The following is a 17,767-nucleotide window of genomic DNA, read 5'->3' on the forward strand; positions in this document are numbered from 1 at the left end:
TGATTGCCAAGGAAATTTGACATGTATATATATTTTCATATAAAGTATAAAAGAAACTAGAATTATACATAAATAGAATTTGTGAATTTGAATGAAACCTTGACACAACCTCTAATGTCATTTATACATTTGACTGGATAGGAGTTCCAGAGATAAAAATTTAAAATATAAATTAAAAGTTGTCCTTTTGGAGTAATAAATTACTAACACCATGTAAAATATTTGATAAACACCTATCAGACAGCTCACTTTATAGGTTATTATACAAAAGTAATTTGATACATATCAATATTGAGGTTTCATACAAACTTGGAAGTGATGGATAACTAAATACAGATATTAAACAGATATACAGAGTTAACAATAATGTCATGGGACTATCTAGAATAACTATATTTCTTTGATGTAGACTAGATCAAATAATGTAGGATGGTAGAAAACAATTTTATTTTACCAAATCAGTTCTAAAAAGCTCTATGAAAACTATCAGGGGATATACTTAAAATAAACCAGGACAATATGTTAGTAAAGAAAGACTGTTCAAAGTACTTGGCACAGCTTGGCAGGGCACCCAGAAGGAAGACTGGGATGATCCAACAAAGGAAGGAAACTTGAAATAAACAAAGACTGGCTAAGACCCAGAAGATAAAAAGGGTGTGAAGTGTTTTAGGGCTTCCTGATAAGCAGCATTAGAGCTGAGGGTGGCATTCTCTAGTATGAGTGAAAGTCAGTGTCTTTTTAGGATTTTAAATCTTATGGAGAATGAAAGCATCTCTCTCTAGTGATGTAAGGACTGGGCAGATATCACTGGAACCGAAGTTTTCAGGATCTAATGACTTCTACACACAGCATTTTTTTTAATCAAAGATACTAAAGGTATTATCATAGGATTCCAAAATGGATAAATTTGTGGATGTTAATAAGGCTAGTGTCATAAGAGATAAACAACAGCAATTATTTTTATTACCTGCCATGACATTTTCTCATATAACATTTTGTATTTTCTAGATGCTTCCTTTTGATTTTCCATGTCTCCCTAGTTAGAATGCAAGTTTATGGGGAAAAAAAAAAAAAAGATTCACTCCCAGAACCTAAAGTAGTCCTGAATATTCTGTTACTTACAGGTATCGGGTTGGGCTAAAATATTCATTAGGGTTTTTGAATGCCGTTATGGGAAAACCCCAATGAACATTTTGGCCAACACAATATTTCTATCCATTCTCTTCTCTCTAGCCCCTGACCAGTACCCTAATTTTTCTTATGTAGACCATTGCAATGACCTTTTTATTGCTCTCCAAAATCCTCACAAATATATCTAGGAAGACATGGAAAACCAAAAGGAAGTATTTAGATAACAGAAGGTATTATATAAAGCAGATAATAAAAATACTATCTTTTCCCTCTAATACTGACATTTCATCTATAGCTTTCCTTCTGTCACTATCACCTAACCTTCTACAGTCTATGAATCATAACTAGTAAACTATCTATTATATATGTACACACACACACACACAAGGAGGCACATTGCCAACACAGGTTGGGGGCTGGAAGGGCCAATGTTATATGTAAACATAGGATCTTAAGTTTGTTCTTACATTATAGTAGAGCAAGCAGAAGTTAGGACAAATTTACAAAGTTTGAAGACTCCCTGAGTGGGTTGTGTAAAACTACCAGGGTTCACACATGCCTAGTAAAGTGTGACAAATTCCAATTAAAGTGCAATGTTGCAGAGTGAGAAGAGAAGGGAAACTTCAGCTTAGAAGTAGAGTTGAAAAAAAAGAATTTTTTTAGGAAAATAGGAAGATTTGAGAGAAGAGGGAAACAAGGATGGAGAAGGAAAAGAGTAGCTCTCAAGGGCATAGTCCTCTATCACAGAGTCCCAGCACTGCAAGGAGCTCAGAGTTCATGGTAGGCTTAATCCAGAGAGAAGCAGAGATAAGGTGCTGAGTGGTCTAAATCCTAGATTGGAAGGAAGAGGCTAAAAGGTCCCTCTTTGGGGGACCAGGTAAATGGGTTGGAAATAATGGGGGGAATATTTGACTTTTATACAAAAGTCTGAAGAACAACAGATCTATTCAAGGTTAGGAAGGACCATTTTTAGCAAGAAATCTATAGCAGGACTTAAGCTTCAGTGTGCAGGTGAATACTGGGGGATCTTGTTAAAATGCAGATTAGAATTCAGCAGGGCTGGGGTGGAGCCCAAGAGTCTACATTTCTAATGAGTTCCCAAGTGGATCTATGCTGCTTTGAGTGGCAAGGATTTATCTGGTATTAAATAAGGGCATTTAAAACATTTTTATAAAAGAAACAAATCAATGAATTAGTGCTTCCCAATATAGAGAGCTTCAGTGGGTTTATCAAAGACTTTAATTATGAATTATCTTCCCTTTAACCCTTAGTTGAGGGCAATGAAAACATATTTAAGATCAAAAGAGGGAATACAGTGCCCCAGTTCAAACCAAAGATAACATTTGAGAACATAATTATTGTTAAATGTCTACCTTATTAAGAAGGTAACTATGTTGTTTACAGATGCACATCTTCCTGTTCAAGTGCCCCCAAAGAACTTCCTGTGATGAAAGAAATGTTCTATATCTGGACTGTCCAATATGGTAGCCACTAACCATCTGTGGCTACTGAGCACTTGAAATAAAGCTAGTATAACTGAGAAGTAAATTTTTAATCTTACTGAATTTCATTAATTTAAACTGAAACAGCCACAGGTGGCTAGATGCTGTTGTTCACTCAGTCATATCTGATTCTTTGCGATTCCACGGACTGCAGCATGCCATGCTTCCCTGTCTTTCACTATATCCCAGAGTTTGCCCAAAGCTGTGTCCATTGAGTGAGAAGGGGATGACAGGGGATGAGATGGTTGGATGGCATCACTGACTCAAAGTAGCTAGTAGCTTCCATAATCATTAAAGCTGCTGGCATCACCAAAAGACAATCAGATGGTTTTGCCTTCCGATGGAAGTAGTTTTCCTATCAAGGCTCTAGAATTAGCTCCCAGTCTGCAAAAGAGACCCCAGAAGTGTTTAGATCACATTCAGAGCACTGATAGTATAAGGGAATACATGTGCCTGACACCCACAGAACACAGCTGAGAACAGCTAGGGAATTCAATCCTCCTTTTATCAAAAGCAGAGTTCTCCTACCAAGTCATCATCTATAGTAACACTAACTTGAAATAGAAAGAATATTCCACGAAGGACCCTGTCTTTGATAATAATATAATATAACATTGATCTAATATATTGTTTTATAATAACATAATACACAGACACAGACACATAGACAGACACACAGACAGACACACACACACACACACACACACACACAGAGGCTTTCAAAGGAGAAAATTTGAGTTTCACCTCTAGCTACATCCTCACCAGTGTATGGCCTTTGGCAAGCCACCTAACCTTGCTAATCTTCAGTTCTAATTCTCTCTGTAAATTGGAGTTGGTAAAATGCCTAGTGGATAAGAGTGTTAGGAAAGTAACTTCCTGAAGGGCCTTGTAAGTTTTAAAATTCTATGCAATGGCTAATTATTTATTACTCACTAAAAGGGAAGTGATATGCCATATTTAAAACAGAATTCAAGGAACTGCCCAGATTTCTTTTGTTGTATTGAACTTGTGTAGCATGCACATGGCCTTGGAAATGTTATGTAACGGGATATTTCAATCTTTCATTTTTGTTGAAATGGGATATAACCTTCAAGGGATGAGCATTCCAAAGCCATTTGGGAGAATGATGGTTTAAGGGAGGAGTGCTTTATTTAGTAGCATGGGGCCTGGTAAGCATCCTCCCTGCTAAGATTATACTGAAAAGAAAGGAAATCACAGACTGCTCATTTCCCTTGTACTGCTTGTAATCTCATGGAAACTTCCTGTAAAAGGCAGTTATAGCATTACATGTAAACTGATTTCACACTTACCGGATACTACCAGACCAACAATTGAAGTCCTTTGGGAGAAAAATAAAATAGCATACTTATTCTTTATACTTTGTATTAGTTTGGAAGAACATGGAAACCCTAGTGATGGAGAAACAGACTCGTGCCAGAGGCAAGGAAACTATTTAGAAACATGGTTACCATTTAGTAATTCCACTGAGAGGCCAAGCTCATTAGCCAAGAGACTGGTTACACTTAAAGAAAAAATTATTCATTAAACAAAGTACAGCATGAAGAAAGAGTTCCCTTTGATCTAGGTACATATTAACTACAGTTTTAAAATACAAAAGTTTAATAACATCTGCTAAGAAGTAATGTTAAGAGTAATCTTGGAAATGTGTACATATATTTTATGTACTGTTAGAACTTCAAATGTTGGCATGGCTGTCTCCTTTTGGCTTTCCAAGAACACAAGTACCAGCTGAGAGCTTATTAGTACAAGGGACAGTGTGTGTGAAATGCTGAAGTGCAGAAGTGTTGAAGTCACAATAGGAAGCCAGAAGGGACTCCTGATTTCCATTGCAGTGTCAGTCAATACAGCTTCATTTTTATACATGCATAAGGCCCTTGCATGATATCTGAAAAGCCTCCATTACTGAAAGTCAGTGCTAAAGAGAATGCCAAAAAAACATGAAATACAGCCTCTGCCTTCAAGCCTTTAAAATAAACATTAAGTCAAAAAGGTTGATTAGGAAAGGGGAGGTGGTTATCAATACAAGTACAAAACAGTGAAGGAAAAAAAAAAAGAATTTGTGAAAACAAAATCTGAGTACATGAGAAAGATAATCACTATGGAAGAAGTGGTCTGGAAAGATGGAGAAAGCATTGGAGTGCTACCTGCCATCTATCAGTGCCTCCATGCCTCCACAGACCCTTCTCCTGTGCTTGTGAACCCTGGTCTGACACTGGCATGGGACCCAGAACCCACTTGTACTTTGATGATGCTTTATACTGGCAATTAGGTGGCAGCTGTGCTGTTGGTTCATGGATGCTCTCAATAATTAATCATCTCCGGTCACAAAGAGTCGGACACAACTGAGGGCCTTAGCACACATACACACAACAGGGGGTGGCTGTGGCTAATTCCTCAACCTGAGGACAATAGTCCTGAGAGCCACCTGTGAGCACCAGCAATTGTGACTGGCCTCTTTCCAAAGATCCACCGGAGGAAACACAGCAAACATGTGTCCCCTGCCCTGCTGACCCCTGACTTGGCCACAGAATCCTTCTTGACTAGTGTTCTCTGGAAGCTATACCATCTGAATGGAGTTGGGACTCAGGTGAAATTGTGGTCTATATCTATCTTCTCATGTGGCTTGTCAAGTCTTATTGGATCCACCTTCCCTGCTGCACCAGCCCTCCAGCCTTGATCAATATATGCTTCAGCCTGTGATATACCCTGGACTACCCTTTTTTGTGTTCTGCTGGAATGAACTCTCAGCAAGCGATGTGTTCAGAGATGGGGTGACACAAGTAGTTGCAAGGAAAGCGGGAGAAGACAGTGAAGAGCAAAGAAGGACCAGGCACCCGGCATGCTTCTGAAAAAGCAGATTTCTCTGTCCCACTGCTAATCACAATCGCTGAAGTGGGGCCTAGGAATCTGCATTAAAGCAGTGCTTGCAGTGTACTTAAAAAACGTTTTATTATGGAAACTTTCAAATATATAAAATAATACAGAGTATCCAATCTTGTTTCATTTAAACACCTGAATACGGCTCTCCACTCCTGACCCCACTGGCTTTTCCTGAAGCCAATCTCAGATATCACGTCATTTCATCTGTACATATTTCTGAAAGATAAGGATGTAAAAGGCACAACCACAACACCAATTCTTTATAATCATCAGTCTCCACTGAAGTGTCCTGAGAAAGACCTGGGAAACTCTAAAAGCAGTGACCAGATTGGTGACTGTGTCTTGGTTACGCGATTGAGAACAATTTGGAAAGCATTAATTCAAGCTGTTGATCATATCGTGCCCCTTAGGTAAGGAACATGTGTATAAGTGGCCAGCACAGTGCCTTGCACATGACAGCCAACATGGTTTACATATCTTTTCTCAAAACCTGTAATTGATACATTGCCTGATGCACCTGAACCTCAAACAGATACAAATCTTCTTCAAAAGAAAAGGGGGCCTTTGCAAGTGATCCAACTTTTCTTGTACTCACCCATAATAACCCCAAGAGCTATGATTTATTGATGGCTTATTAGGGACCAGGTCATGTGTCTAGCAAGCGTGGTACATGGAAGAAAACCTATGGTTTTCTGTTAAAGGAATCAACTGGCTACTGAACACTTTACATTGAACTTTCAGAGGAACTGCTACCACCTTGTCATGGAGTTTATTATTATCTTTGTTTTACAAGATCATGGTAAGAGTGAAACTTACTGAGTTCCTGGTCTGTTCTAAGTGCTTTCTGTGTATTATCACCTCATTAATCGGTACAGCTACTCTAAGAGTTAGGTACTATTAGCCGGATTGACACAGGCACAAAGTTTAAGGAACTTGCCTGGAACACAAACTGTCTAGAACACAAATTAAAACTGATGGGACTTGATTCAAATCGGAGCTGCCAAAGTGGTGAGCAGTAGCGCTGGAAGGAGAGCGAGGTAGTACCAATACCCACAGTTACAAGTTCCTTGCAGAAACAAGACCAAAAATGCAGGTTCAGAGGTAAGGGAGGTAACCTCTGACTCTGCAGGATCTCCTTATTTCCCCCTGTAATCAACACAGCCCCTTCCTCGCTCTGAGAAAGGACAATTCTGCTTTGAGGCTGGAAGCAAGAGTTACATAAAGAAACCTTAGAAATCAATAGGGTAGTTTTCTGGGCAGACTGACTAAACTCCTTTATTCCCCAAACGTTTATTAAACACCTACTATGTCCAAACAGGCTTCCCTGGTGGTGCAGCAGTAAAGCGCCCGCCTGCCACGACAGGAGATTGGGATTCCATCCCTGAGTCACGAAGCTCCTCTGGAGAAGGAAATGGCAACCCACTCCAGTATTCTTGCCTGGGAAATCCCATGGACAGAGGAGTCTGGTGGATTACAGCCCATGGGGGCGCAAAGAGTTGGACACGACTTTGTCACTAAAATGACAACCTCCAAAACACTGTTAGCAGGCTAGTGTGGGGCTCCTGAGAACAGCGACCGCGACACTTTCTGGAGACAGCACGAGCAGTGCTGGTTTGTTGAGGAGTCCTCCCACTTTCTTCTTCCTCAGGAACTGTCCTACCCTTCAAGGTGGCAGGAGCAACGACCTTCGTTCTCAGGTTGCACAAACCTAAGAATGACAGACAAGCACTGCATTCAGAGCTGAGCTAATACCTAGGGAGATGCGTCAGAAACTTGGGACTCAGTCCCCCAGGCCAGATCATGTATAGGCTGGCTTTCTAGGTAGAGAAGGGATAATAGAATTTGCAGAGACAGGAACTCGGAGTCCTCCGGTCCCGCAGACCTCGACTCCAGCCCGCAACCCCAGCAGGTTTCTGTGCAAAAACCTTTTGAACTGAATGCACACACTGTCCTCTAACAATGCAAACGTGACAGCTGCCTATTGAATAATCGTTCCGCCTCCGTTTCGAGCAGTTCGTGCGTGCCACAGAGGCATCTTCTGCGCTATAGTTATGCAACCTCACTCGCAGCGGGAGTTATTTCCTGTGCTTCTGGCTGCGCCAGATTCTTGTAACACGCCTACCCAGGGCTTCAATGGGAGTCGTTCTCCATTAACAACCAGTCTAGCTTTCAGAGATGAATGCCCCGCGCAGCATACCCCTTGCGCAGTAAGAATCCAAGATATTAAAACTCTTTCTCTTCTCGCTGTCTCTCTCTCATGCACACACACTCCGGGCATGCAGCTCGGAGACTGCAGCAGTGCAACCAGAGGGACAGCAGGCGGAGCTCTCTTTGTACAGTCCCTCTCTCCAACCCCCACCAACTAAAGATGAACTCCTGCCAGTTCCATTCTTTGCAAGGAAAACACACACACACACACAAACGCATAGCAGAAGAGAGCGGCCTCCAGTTTCCTCCTGGAGCACACTGTCACTCTAGCTTTTCTGTTCAAACCACCAGGATATTTGAGAGCAAGTGACGGGGAGCAGCGCGCCGCAACAATGCAACCTCCGGAGCGGCTCCCCGTGCAGCTCCCACCCCCGCCCCCTTTCGCGGCGTGCCAAGAGTTTGGAGCGCGCGCACGCACACGAGCACGGTGCCTGCGTATCCCTCCGCCTCCCTCCTCCTCTCCCCGCTCGGAGGCTCGACAACGATTTGGGAAATGAAGGGAGGAGGGAACTACTTTCCTGAAACTTGCTATGCTGCACACGACTTCGAGTTGCAGTGATTCGCCCGGAGGTCGCAGCTTTTCGTCCTCCTACCTACACACCCTCTCAGGCCGGGCACTCCGCGCGGCAACCCCGCCCCGTACCCGCTCTGGCCCTCCGGGAAGCCGGCGGCCTGCAGAAATCGCCAGGGACTACTTCGCCTCCTTCTCCCGCGGGCGCCCCCGGTTCGGGCAGCGGCGGCGGCGGAAGGAGCGGGCGGCGTGAGCGCTTCCGCCGCCCCCCTCGCGGCTCCCCTCTGGCGAGCGTGAGGAGCTGGCCCGCGGAGCTGCTGGTGGGCACCGTCTGGTGGGGGACCCGCGGCCGGTCTCCTCGCTCTCCCGCCTCTTCTCGGGACCCTGCCCCTCGAGCGTGCTGCTCTTCTCCGACCCGGGTGAAGACGATACGTTCGCCCGCCCCTGCCTCACACGCGCCCCGCCGCCCCCTCCTCCCCCTTCTGGAGTCGTCCTGGCCGGAGCGTGTCTGGAGGAATCCGCCGCCGTGAGGCCCCTCGCCCGCTTCTGCTCGTCCGGAAGGACCGGCCCGGTCGCCGCCCGGGGCTGAGCGGGCAGCCGGCGGCGAGGCGGGAGATGGTGGGGTGGGCTCCGGCAGGACCGCGTCGCCGCCGCCCGGAGCCTGGGCTCGGCACCCCCCCGCCGGCCCCCACCAAGCGGATCCTTGCTTCCTCCTCGCCGCATCCCTGAGGGAAGCGCCGCCTCTGCTCCTGGGTTCTCAGCCCGCCTGCCTGCTCCTTGCTGGCCGGACCCCGCCGCGCTCCGCCAGTGGCCGGCGGAGCCGGTCTCCAGTCAACCTTCGCAGCCCCCCTTCCTTTTTTGCTTGGCTCCCACCCTCCCCGGCCTCCTCGGATCCTTTGGCTGGACGCTGAGGCGGGGGAAGAGGCTGGGGTCGCCACGGTGGAGGTTGTCGCCGCCACCCCCCTGCGGGGGTGGCCGGGGTTCCCGGCTGGGGGGGCACCGTTCCGGGTGAGGCATCCACCATGGTGAGGCCCCTGAGCCGCTGCCCCCGCGCCCCCCCGGCCGCCGCTGCCTCCTGCCCCTCAGTGCTGCTGCTGCTCCTCTGCCTGCTGTTGCTCCTCCATCTCCAGATCGGATCGCGGTGAGGGAAAGATGAGCGAGGAGACGGCGACTTCTGACAACGAGTAAGCACCTCACTGATCTTGATTACTAACCACCCCCCCCCCCCCATTTTTCCTCGACACCTCTCCAGACCTCCTCGGGGAGTTGGGTGCTTGCAACCGTGGAGAGTTTGCGTGCATCTTGTTCTGGAGAAAACATTTGATTTCTTTAGCCATTTTATTTAATGGCAGGACCCCCGGACCCCCACCCCCAGCATTTAGTTGGCTTTCTTGTGGGAGAAGGTATTGAATTTGGGCTGGGATGGCAATTGTTTGTCCATGAGAAGGAATAATATGGATGGATGGAGGAGGGGTAGCAATTATCCCACCCAGTGCCTGGAAGACCTCTGGCCTGTCCTTTTTCACTTTAGCACACCAATCAATACACCTTAAATATCCATTTTGCCTCCTTTATAGCTGTTTCACTTGGAAACTAATGTGTGGGAGCACCTCCTGCATCAAACTGCACTTGAATCTTAATTCGATGAGTCAGTGTTTCTTAAATACCGATTAAGCCTCCCCCCGCCCCTCACCCTTTTTAAACTTGTGACCTGTAAAATTTTTGTAAAAAATGGAGCTAGGGAAGCATTTTTATAATTTCTGTAGCGTTGGGGACACCTGGAGTGTGGGCGATGTTGAACTATTCTATTTTGCTTTGCGAACGCTGGACTTATCTTTATGAGGAGCATAGGAAAATTTTGAAAGCTAAATTTTATCTTTCAGCTACATTGAAACACACCGTTCACGTCGATTTAACAGTGTTTACATTGCTGAACATGTTGATGACTTCATTCATTAACTTGTAGAGCATCTCGGCTTAAGTTTTTGTTTATTTGGGCTGTCCTTATGTTTTCCAAGCAAAATACTTTGCCTATTAAATATTTTGCTGTAACATAACGGCTGCCTGGAGGAATAATGAGGCTGCAACAGTTTTCTGTTGAGACGGAACTTAATTCCATGCGAATATTAGTGTCCGTTTTCTTGTTATTAAATTCCAAGTTTTGTTTATCTTCGGAGGGTTGGAAAGAGTTAAGTGAGTTAGGACTAGTCCTAGGACGCATTCCTTTAAGTAAAGAGCATTCCTCGAGTCAGACCTTTCTGAGAGCTTTAAAGTCCAAAGCCTAGGCTTGTTTAACATAAAATAGCTTGAGAAATGCCGGGCAGCGTCCACCCTCCACCCCCACCCCCCGCCCCACAACACGCTCCTCTGACGAGCGGGGTGTGGGAGAAGGTGGATTGCTGCAGTGTCAGTGCAGTCTAGAAGCAGAAGTGGCCGCCATGTTCTCTCTCTTTTTGTGAATCGCCCTCATTTGCATAGCACACTTTTCATTCATAAAAAAATAATTAAACATCCATCACCTTGGACATCTTGAAAGGATTTCCCAGGAAGAAATTCGAAGCTCAACTGCCAGTCTTCATGTAAAGTTTTGAGGTCAGAAAGTAAGGAGCAATCGAAGTTATAGGTTAAATTCAAAAATATACGCCCACACAAACAACTACCCCTGTTCTCAGAATGTTGACACAGTTATGTGGGAAATATCAGTTCGGGGAGGTTCTGGGATCACGTGATCGCCTCCATTCATAAAATACCTGGCTGGCCATTCACAGTGCTGTACACTGTCTCACAGCCTTCCGCAGATTAGACCTAGTTTGAGAGAGATCAAGACGTATCTCAGATAACGCTTAGTTAGGAGAAAAACTGCTAAAACCCGTGAACAGAATGACGGTACTTTTTGCTGATAACCTTCTTTTAAGAAAGTAGCCTGGATCAAAATGTCAGGTTCTATTTTGGGGATGGGAGAGGACTAATTACCATATTTAAAGTAAAATATTGAATACCTCCTTTTATGGATGCAGCTAATAGAAACGCTAATATGGAAATGTGAATTGACACACGTGTAAAATACAGTTTTTAAGTGGACTCTTGTAATACTTACCATGGACAAATTGAGAGTACAAGTTTTTTGTTGTGATTATTCAGTGAATGATAATTTTTTACACTAAAAATGAATAAATATTCCCGGTGGTTTAATCTCAAACATTTTGATATTTGAAGCACCTAATGACAATATTTATTAATGATAAAATTGCCTTTAAAATAATTAATGTACTTAGTATGGGACAATTTGGAAATTATCTCACTCAGACTTAAGAATTCTGTTTTCACTAATTTATCCTGGTTTGTTGTTAAATTTTTTCCTGATAGGGGCTTTGTTATGTTAATTTTGATAGGTCGAGAATAATATGTTTTAACATACAATTTTTGCCATGAGATGTTAACTCTTCGTGGGGACAAACTCTTGTGGGTTTTACTTTTATTTTTTTGTTTAGAAAGTGATGTGTTCATCTGATAATCAGTTTTATTAGAGCCTGCATTGTTTGTGCAATAGGTAAACCAGAAAGAGTGAACTTTTTTGGAATGTAGACATTATCCTGATAATTTAGGTATCTGCTCTTTAATATATAATGTTTTCAAATGGAAATTCCTTAATTATAATTACATGTATTAGGAAGAAACAAATGTTATGGTAGATGTCCTTAAAGCCTTAGCATAGTTTAAAACTGCCCTAATATATGGCTTTTATTGGAGCCTTATGTGTATTTTTTCCTTTTTCTTTTCTCTCTTTTTTTAAAATCCATAATCAATAGGTAATTAGAGACTGTTCTTAACACTTGTATGTTTTTCACGTGATTTTGACTTTTAAAAAGAGTGCAAATTACCAGTCTTAGAAAACCATTAACCTTTTCTAGATAGCCATTGTGGTAAAATCAAGTAAGGCTTTTAGAGGCCTCATTTTGAAACCCTCTAGTACATGCTTATTTGAAATTAGAGTTATGTGTAGAGAGAGAAATAGTTCTCAGAGGTTGATTGTGGGTATATATTTAATTAAGTAATATATTTAAACTAAGTAAGTAATTCTGTAAGTCTGTAACACTTCGTCTTATACAATGCCAGACTTGGGGAGGGTTGGTGAAAGTCTGCTTTTCTTCCCCAGCCTTCAGTAGGAACTGTAAGTGCGTTAAAAGTGTTATTAAAAACAACAAAAAAACAAAACCCTCCATGCAAGAGTGATAGTTTATTTCAAATGATGCACAAACTGGTCTTTAAAGTGAATAAGTAATGTATTTGCATTTCTACCATTCACATAACAGTATTTAAACATTTGATATGTAGTCAAACTCTCCCTTTTCTGTGATGTTGATAATGAATCATGTTCATTTATCTGATTTTTACTATGTGCCAAGAGTAAAAATCTGTGATAAATGCTTTACACATGTATTATGTAATTTATATATACACATGTAGTTTTAGCAGAGTTGCATAGTAGGGTACTGTCATACCTTAATATATGTGAATATTTTCTGGTATCATTAAATATTTCCTAAAACATAATTCTTAACACCTGCATTATGTTCAGTGTATAACATATTTTAATTGATCTACTATTTTTCTGTTATTTCTGAACAGTGATGCGTTTGATCCTAAGTTGTGTCTTCATCCAAATCTTTTTCTCCTTGAAATAGTCTAGAGATTGAATAAAATACACAAATTTTAAGTTGTCTTACTCTTTCTGCTAAATTGCTCTCTAGAAAAGAAGACTCAGGTGTGAGAGTGCTTATGCCTTTTTCTCTTTGAAAAAAAATTTTTGCCCACTTTGAAGGTGGAAATGAGATTGTATTCCTATTTTTTAAATGTCTGGATAATAAAATAAAATTGATTTTTTAGAAAACAGAAAACTTGTTAGTTGGTTGTGGGGCAACTGCACTGTTTTTAAACATAAGGAGAATTAAGATGATCATATAAAAGGCATTTACTAATAATTTATGTAACTCTCACCAACTTTTATGCGGGGCTTCCCTAGTGGCTCAGATGGTAAAGAATCTGCCTGCAATGTGGGAGACCCAGGTTCCATCCCTGGGTTGGAAAGATCCTCTGGAGAAAGGCATGGCAACCCACTTCAGGATTCTTGCCTGGAGAATTCCATGAATGGAGGAGCCTGGTGGGCTGCTCTCTTTGGGGTCACAAAGAGTCAGACGCGACTATAATGTAAAGAATGTTGGACTTGGATTTGGGAGTTGAGTTTCTGTCCTAACTGTACCTAATTTATTCTCTGATTCTGGGCAAGTGACAGCCTTTGGGGTACTCAGTTTGCTAACTTGTAAATCAAGGAATTTGAACTAATCATCATTATGAGCTCTTCTTGTTCTAAATTATCCTAAAGTAATACAGTGATAGACACACTGTAAGTCTTAGACTTAATACATAGTAATATATGTATTTTTTAATTGGTCAGTTTGATTAGATTGTTGATTTTGATATGTTTAAGCAAATGAAAAACTTCAGTAGATCTCATAGGATGATGAAGTAGAAGCATGAATTTTGAAGAACCAAGATACATTTGGAAACCGTTGGTGCATTCCTAATCTCTAAAGGCTTCCTCATTTTGAGCTTAAATTAATAGCCGTGTGTCTTTGATAATTATAATATTCATTACAGATAGAAAACTTTTTTTTTCCCCCCAATAAATATGGTCTTTAGATGAATAAGTGAATAAAAGGCTTTTGGGGTAGGTCTTAAGAGGAATATATTAAGATACCAGCTCTCATGCTTTACTTCCTGGCCTAGACGTGTCAAAAGTCAGTCTTTTCATTTGGTTATTCACACAAATGTTAATCTAACACTAGAGGATAATTTCACATTTATTCAGTGTAAGAAATTAACTCAGATAATGAATTGTTTTGTTCTTTTAAGTTTAATTTGCTGTTTATTTCAAGTTTTGTGTGATAGCGTTATCTCATTTTTGAGTCTAGAACCAAAGTCTTAACAGACCCATAAGGTGTTGTTTTTGTGGCACGCAGAATGGTTTGTAATGGGAAGGAAAGAAAATTGTTGGTATATTTTTGTTTAAACATAGTTCATTATTTTTGCTAAAACATAGTTAATGAGTACTGGATCTCAGACTGAGGTGGTAATTGATTTAGACATAAGGGCTTAGAACTCAGAGTGCTTTTACGAATCTGTAGCTGAAATGTGTCTGCATTCATAATTGAAAATACCAGCAACCATAGCAGGGTTAGAGGTACTTGTGACAGCAACTATGTTAGCTTCACAAGGCTGGTCTAACAAAGTACTGCATGTGTCTTATGGCCATCTTCTCATAAGGACACTAGTCATAATGGATTAGGAGCCCACTCAACTCCACTATGACTGTCTCTTAATTAATTACATCTGTGGTGACCTTCTTTCCAAATAAGGTCACTTTCTGTGGTACTGCTGTTAGGACCTAACATCTTTTTGGAGAGATTCAGTTCAATGCATAACACCAATAGACTCATATTTTTTCCCCATACAGTACATTTCCTGTTTAGTTGTTTCAGATATCTTGAAATAGCACTTACTACCATCACTAGTTTGAAATTATTACAGTTATTAAGCCATTGGTAGAGCTTGTATTTTAATATGTTAATACAGGAACATTACTACTCTACCAAAATCAAAAATATTTTAGTATATGTGCTGCCGAAGCAAGCACCAAAATTTAAAATAGTTTGATAATTATTTCAATATAATTGATTTATTTTGTAATCTTACATATTTTGTTTAAAGTCTTTAATATTCTGAGAAAGGGGGCCATTGACTTCGCTAGAACTGCCAAAGAGGTCCATGGCGCAAAAGGTTAAATCTTCCTGCTATGACTGAGGTCCTAAAGACTGAACCCAAAGATAGAGATACAAAATAGGAAGGTTAAGAAATGTGAATGATAAGATGAACCAGTCCAAGATGCAGCTAACAGTTCTAAAAGAAGAAATAATGGGGGAGAGGAAATACTGAGAGATACTGGCAGAGAATTTTCAAAAAGTAGCAAATTAAACACAATTCAGTGAACTAAAAACAACAAAGCCTCACAGTCAAACTGGATTTATTGTGAGATTGCAAGAATGTCAACATGAGAAAATCAATATAGTTTGTCACATTTGAAGAATAAGGAAAAGAAATGATACAATCTTAAATGCCGGATTGTCATTTGGTCTCTGCTTATAGTATGGAAGTGAATGTCCATACTTCATAGATTTATGATATAAATGTTCATAAATATGGATTTATATTATTTTTCTGCTCTAGAATTTTACTTTTTCTGATTAAAATGAGTATTGTATTTGATCAACTTTTTAGGATTGCTTTTAGTTCAAGAATCCTGAGTGACTTTCTTTGTACTTTGGAAATCCACATTTAATAGATCATCCATGTTGCTTGTAAATGTAGGATTGGACAGTAGAAATTACCTAGCATATGAAATTTTAAAATTACTTTGGAAGGCATTTTCTTTCTATATTTAGAGTGTGAAGAATAAGCATTTCTAAATTTAAGAGTAATTGGAAATTATATTTTAATATCAGTTTTATCGTTTTATTTCTAAATGTTATCTGTGAAACAGGTATTATAGTTTCGATAAAGGCCATTATGACTTGGAATGCAGAATTTAATCGTCTGTTGGTAGTATATAATGATACTATACTTATGATTAGACACATTTTGTTTGTCTCTTCACTTGGTTAGAGATTACTTTCACAAATAAGCAGTATTTGTTAATGTTTTAGTATCCAGTAGTTGGATTACCAAACTTTAGATGGAATTTGGTGAACTTTGACTTTTTTGATGCTACTTTTTCAAAGTTATAACTTTTACCACGTCAGAATGTTAATGATTAACTTTGGCATAAAATCACCAAACTACTTTCACTGTTCTGTTGTGAATTACACTGATATTTTGAGATTGGAATTCGGGATCAGTTCTGGGTTTGTCCCTTTAATAATATGTAAAAGCATTTCAGAATTTTAGTTGCTGAGTTATATATATGGATACAAAGATAAGTAAAACCTGATAACTGCTTTCACTATCCAGCAAGGAAACTAGATCCCTCTGAAATGTGCTGAGTGTTCTGGTTATGAAGTCTTCAAGGCTTAAGAAGAAAGCAATTTTACCTTTGGTGAACTGCAGAGTGGAAGTTGTGTGTGAAGGAGGCCTTCAGAAAAGAGATGGTATTTAGGAGTCAGCCAGAGATGAGGGCAATGGGAAGAGGAGGGGCGTTCCAAGAAGAGAGGCTTGGTGGGGGGTGGGGGGTGACTGAAAAACAAGCATAGAAGATATTTCAGTAATCTGAAACTGAACTACAATATCTGCAAAGTATACCTGTAGTTGAAGCCAGTGAAAAATTGCCCAAGGATAATGTTAAATAGTAATAGAAAATGAATAGTGAGAATCAGGAGTGTTTTTAAGGGAGAGGGAGAAGGGACAATAAAAGACAGAAAAGTCTTGAGAGGTAGGAGAGAAATTAGACAAAATGGGAAGTGATGAATGGAGACAGCAAAAAGTAAGAATACATAAATTTAGGGGGAAGTTTGGAGTTGAGATTATTTATTGAATGAGGTGATGTTGATAATGGAGAGGAGGAAAACAAAAAATAAGGAAAGGTGGTTAATTGGGAGAGCACGGCCCAGGAAAGAGGAGTCTTGCAAACTGTTTTATTGCTTGGGTCAGATACTGGGCTAGATTTAATCCTTCTAATGACCATGTGAACTAAGTATTATCCATAGTTTACAATTGAGATAACCAAGACTTAAAAGAGGTTTAGTAACTTACTTGTAGCCACGCAAGGGAGTGAGTGGTAGAACTGAAATTCAAATTGCACTATATTTATACCACACTGTACCTCATATCGGAGAAGGCAGTGGCACCCCACTCCAGTACTCTTGCCTGGAAAATCCCATGGATGGAAAAGCCTGGTGGGCCAAAGTCCATGGGGTCGCTATGAGTTGGACACAGCTGAGCGACTTCACTTTCACGCATTGGAGAAGGAAATGGCAACCCACTTCAGTGTTCTTGCCTGGAGAATCCCAGGGACAGGGGAGCCTGGTGGGCTGCTGTCTATGGGGTCACACAGAGTCGGACACGACTGAAGCGACTTAGCAGCAGCAGTACCTCATGTATTTCATGGCCAGACTAGATTTTGAAGAAAAAAAAATAAGCTCGAAGTGATAGGTAGACAAGTAGAAGTGATAAATGTCTTGAGAGACTATAAGTTTTGATAAAGTTAAAGAACCGGTAGAGCGCAAGTAGGGAAATCAAAAGATAGATTTTGATCAAAGAACACAGACTCCAGAGTGGTAACATGATGGAAGATTAAAGTAGAAACAGGTTGTTGGAGTAGAGGAACCAGGATTTGTTGGGATATTTTAAAAGTTCACCAGTATGGCTGTTCAGTTTCCTGGGTTGGTATCAGAAGTTGAGGTGGAGAGGAATCCTTAGCCAGGGCCATTGTATTTAATTAGTGTGTGGGATGAGCTGCTTAAAA

General features: G+C 41.0%; 1 protein-coding gene across 1 annotated transcript in view; it reads left to right on the forward strand.

Annotated features, from left to right (window-relative positions):
- The first annotated feature begins 8,535 nt into the window (after window positions 1-8,535).
- The window catches only part of SPRED1 (sprouty related EVH1 domain containing 1), a 111,264-nt gene continuing 102,032 nt past the window's right edge, over window positions 8,536-17,767 (forward strand). Inside the window, exon 1 of the mRNA XM_043471423.1 lies at window positions 8,536-9,437. Within this exon, the coding sequence (XP_043327358.1) occupies window positions 9,406-9,437 (32 nt within the window). The 5' untranslated portion in view covers window positions 8,536-9,405. The remainder of the gene's footprint in view (window positions 9,438-17,767) is intronic.

This window comes from Cervus canadensis, chromosome 6 (assembly GCF_019320065.1).
Source record: "Cervus canadensis isolate Bull #8, Minnesota chromosome 6, ASM1932006v1, whole genome shotgun sequence".
NCBI classification, from domain to species: domain Eukaryota; kingdom Metazoa; phylum Chordata; class Mammalia; order Artiodactyla; family Cervidae; genus Cervus; species Cervus canadensis.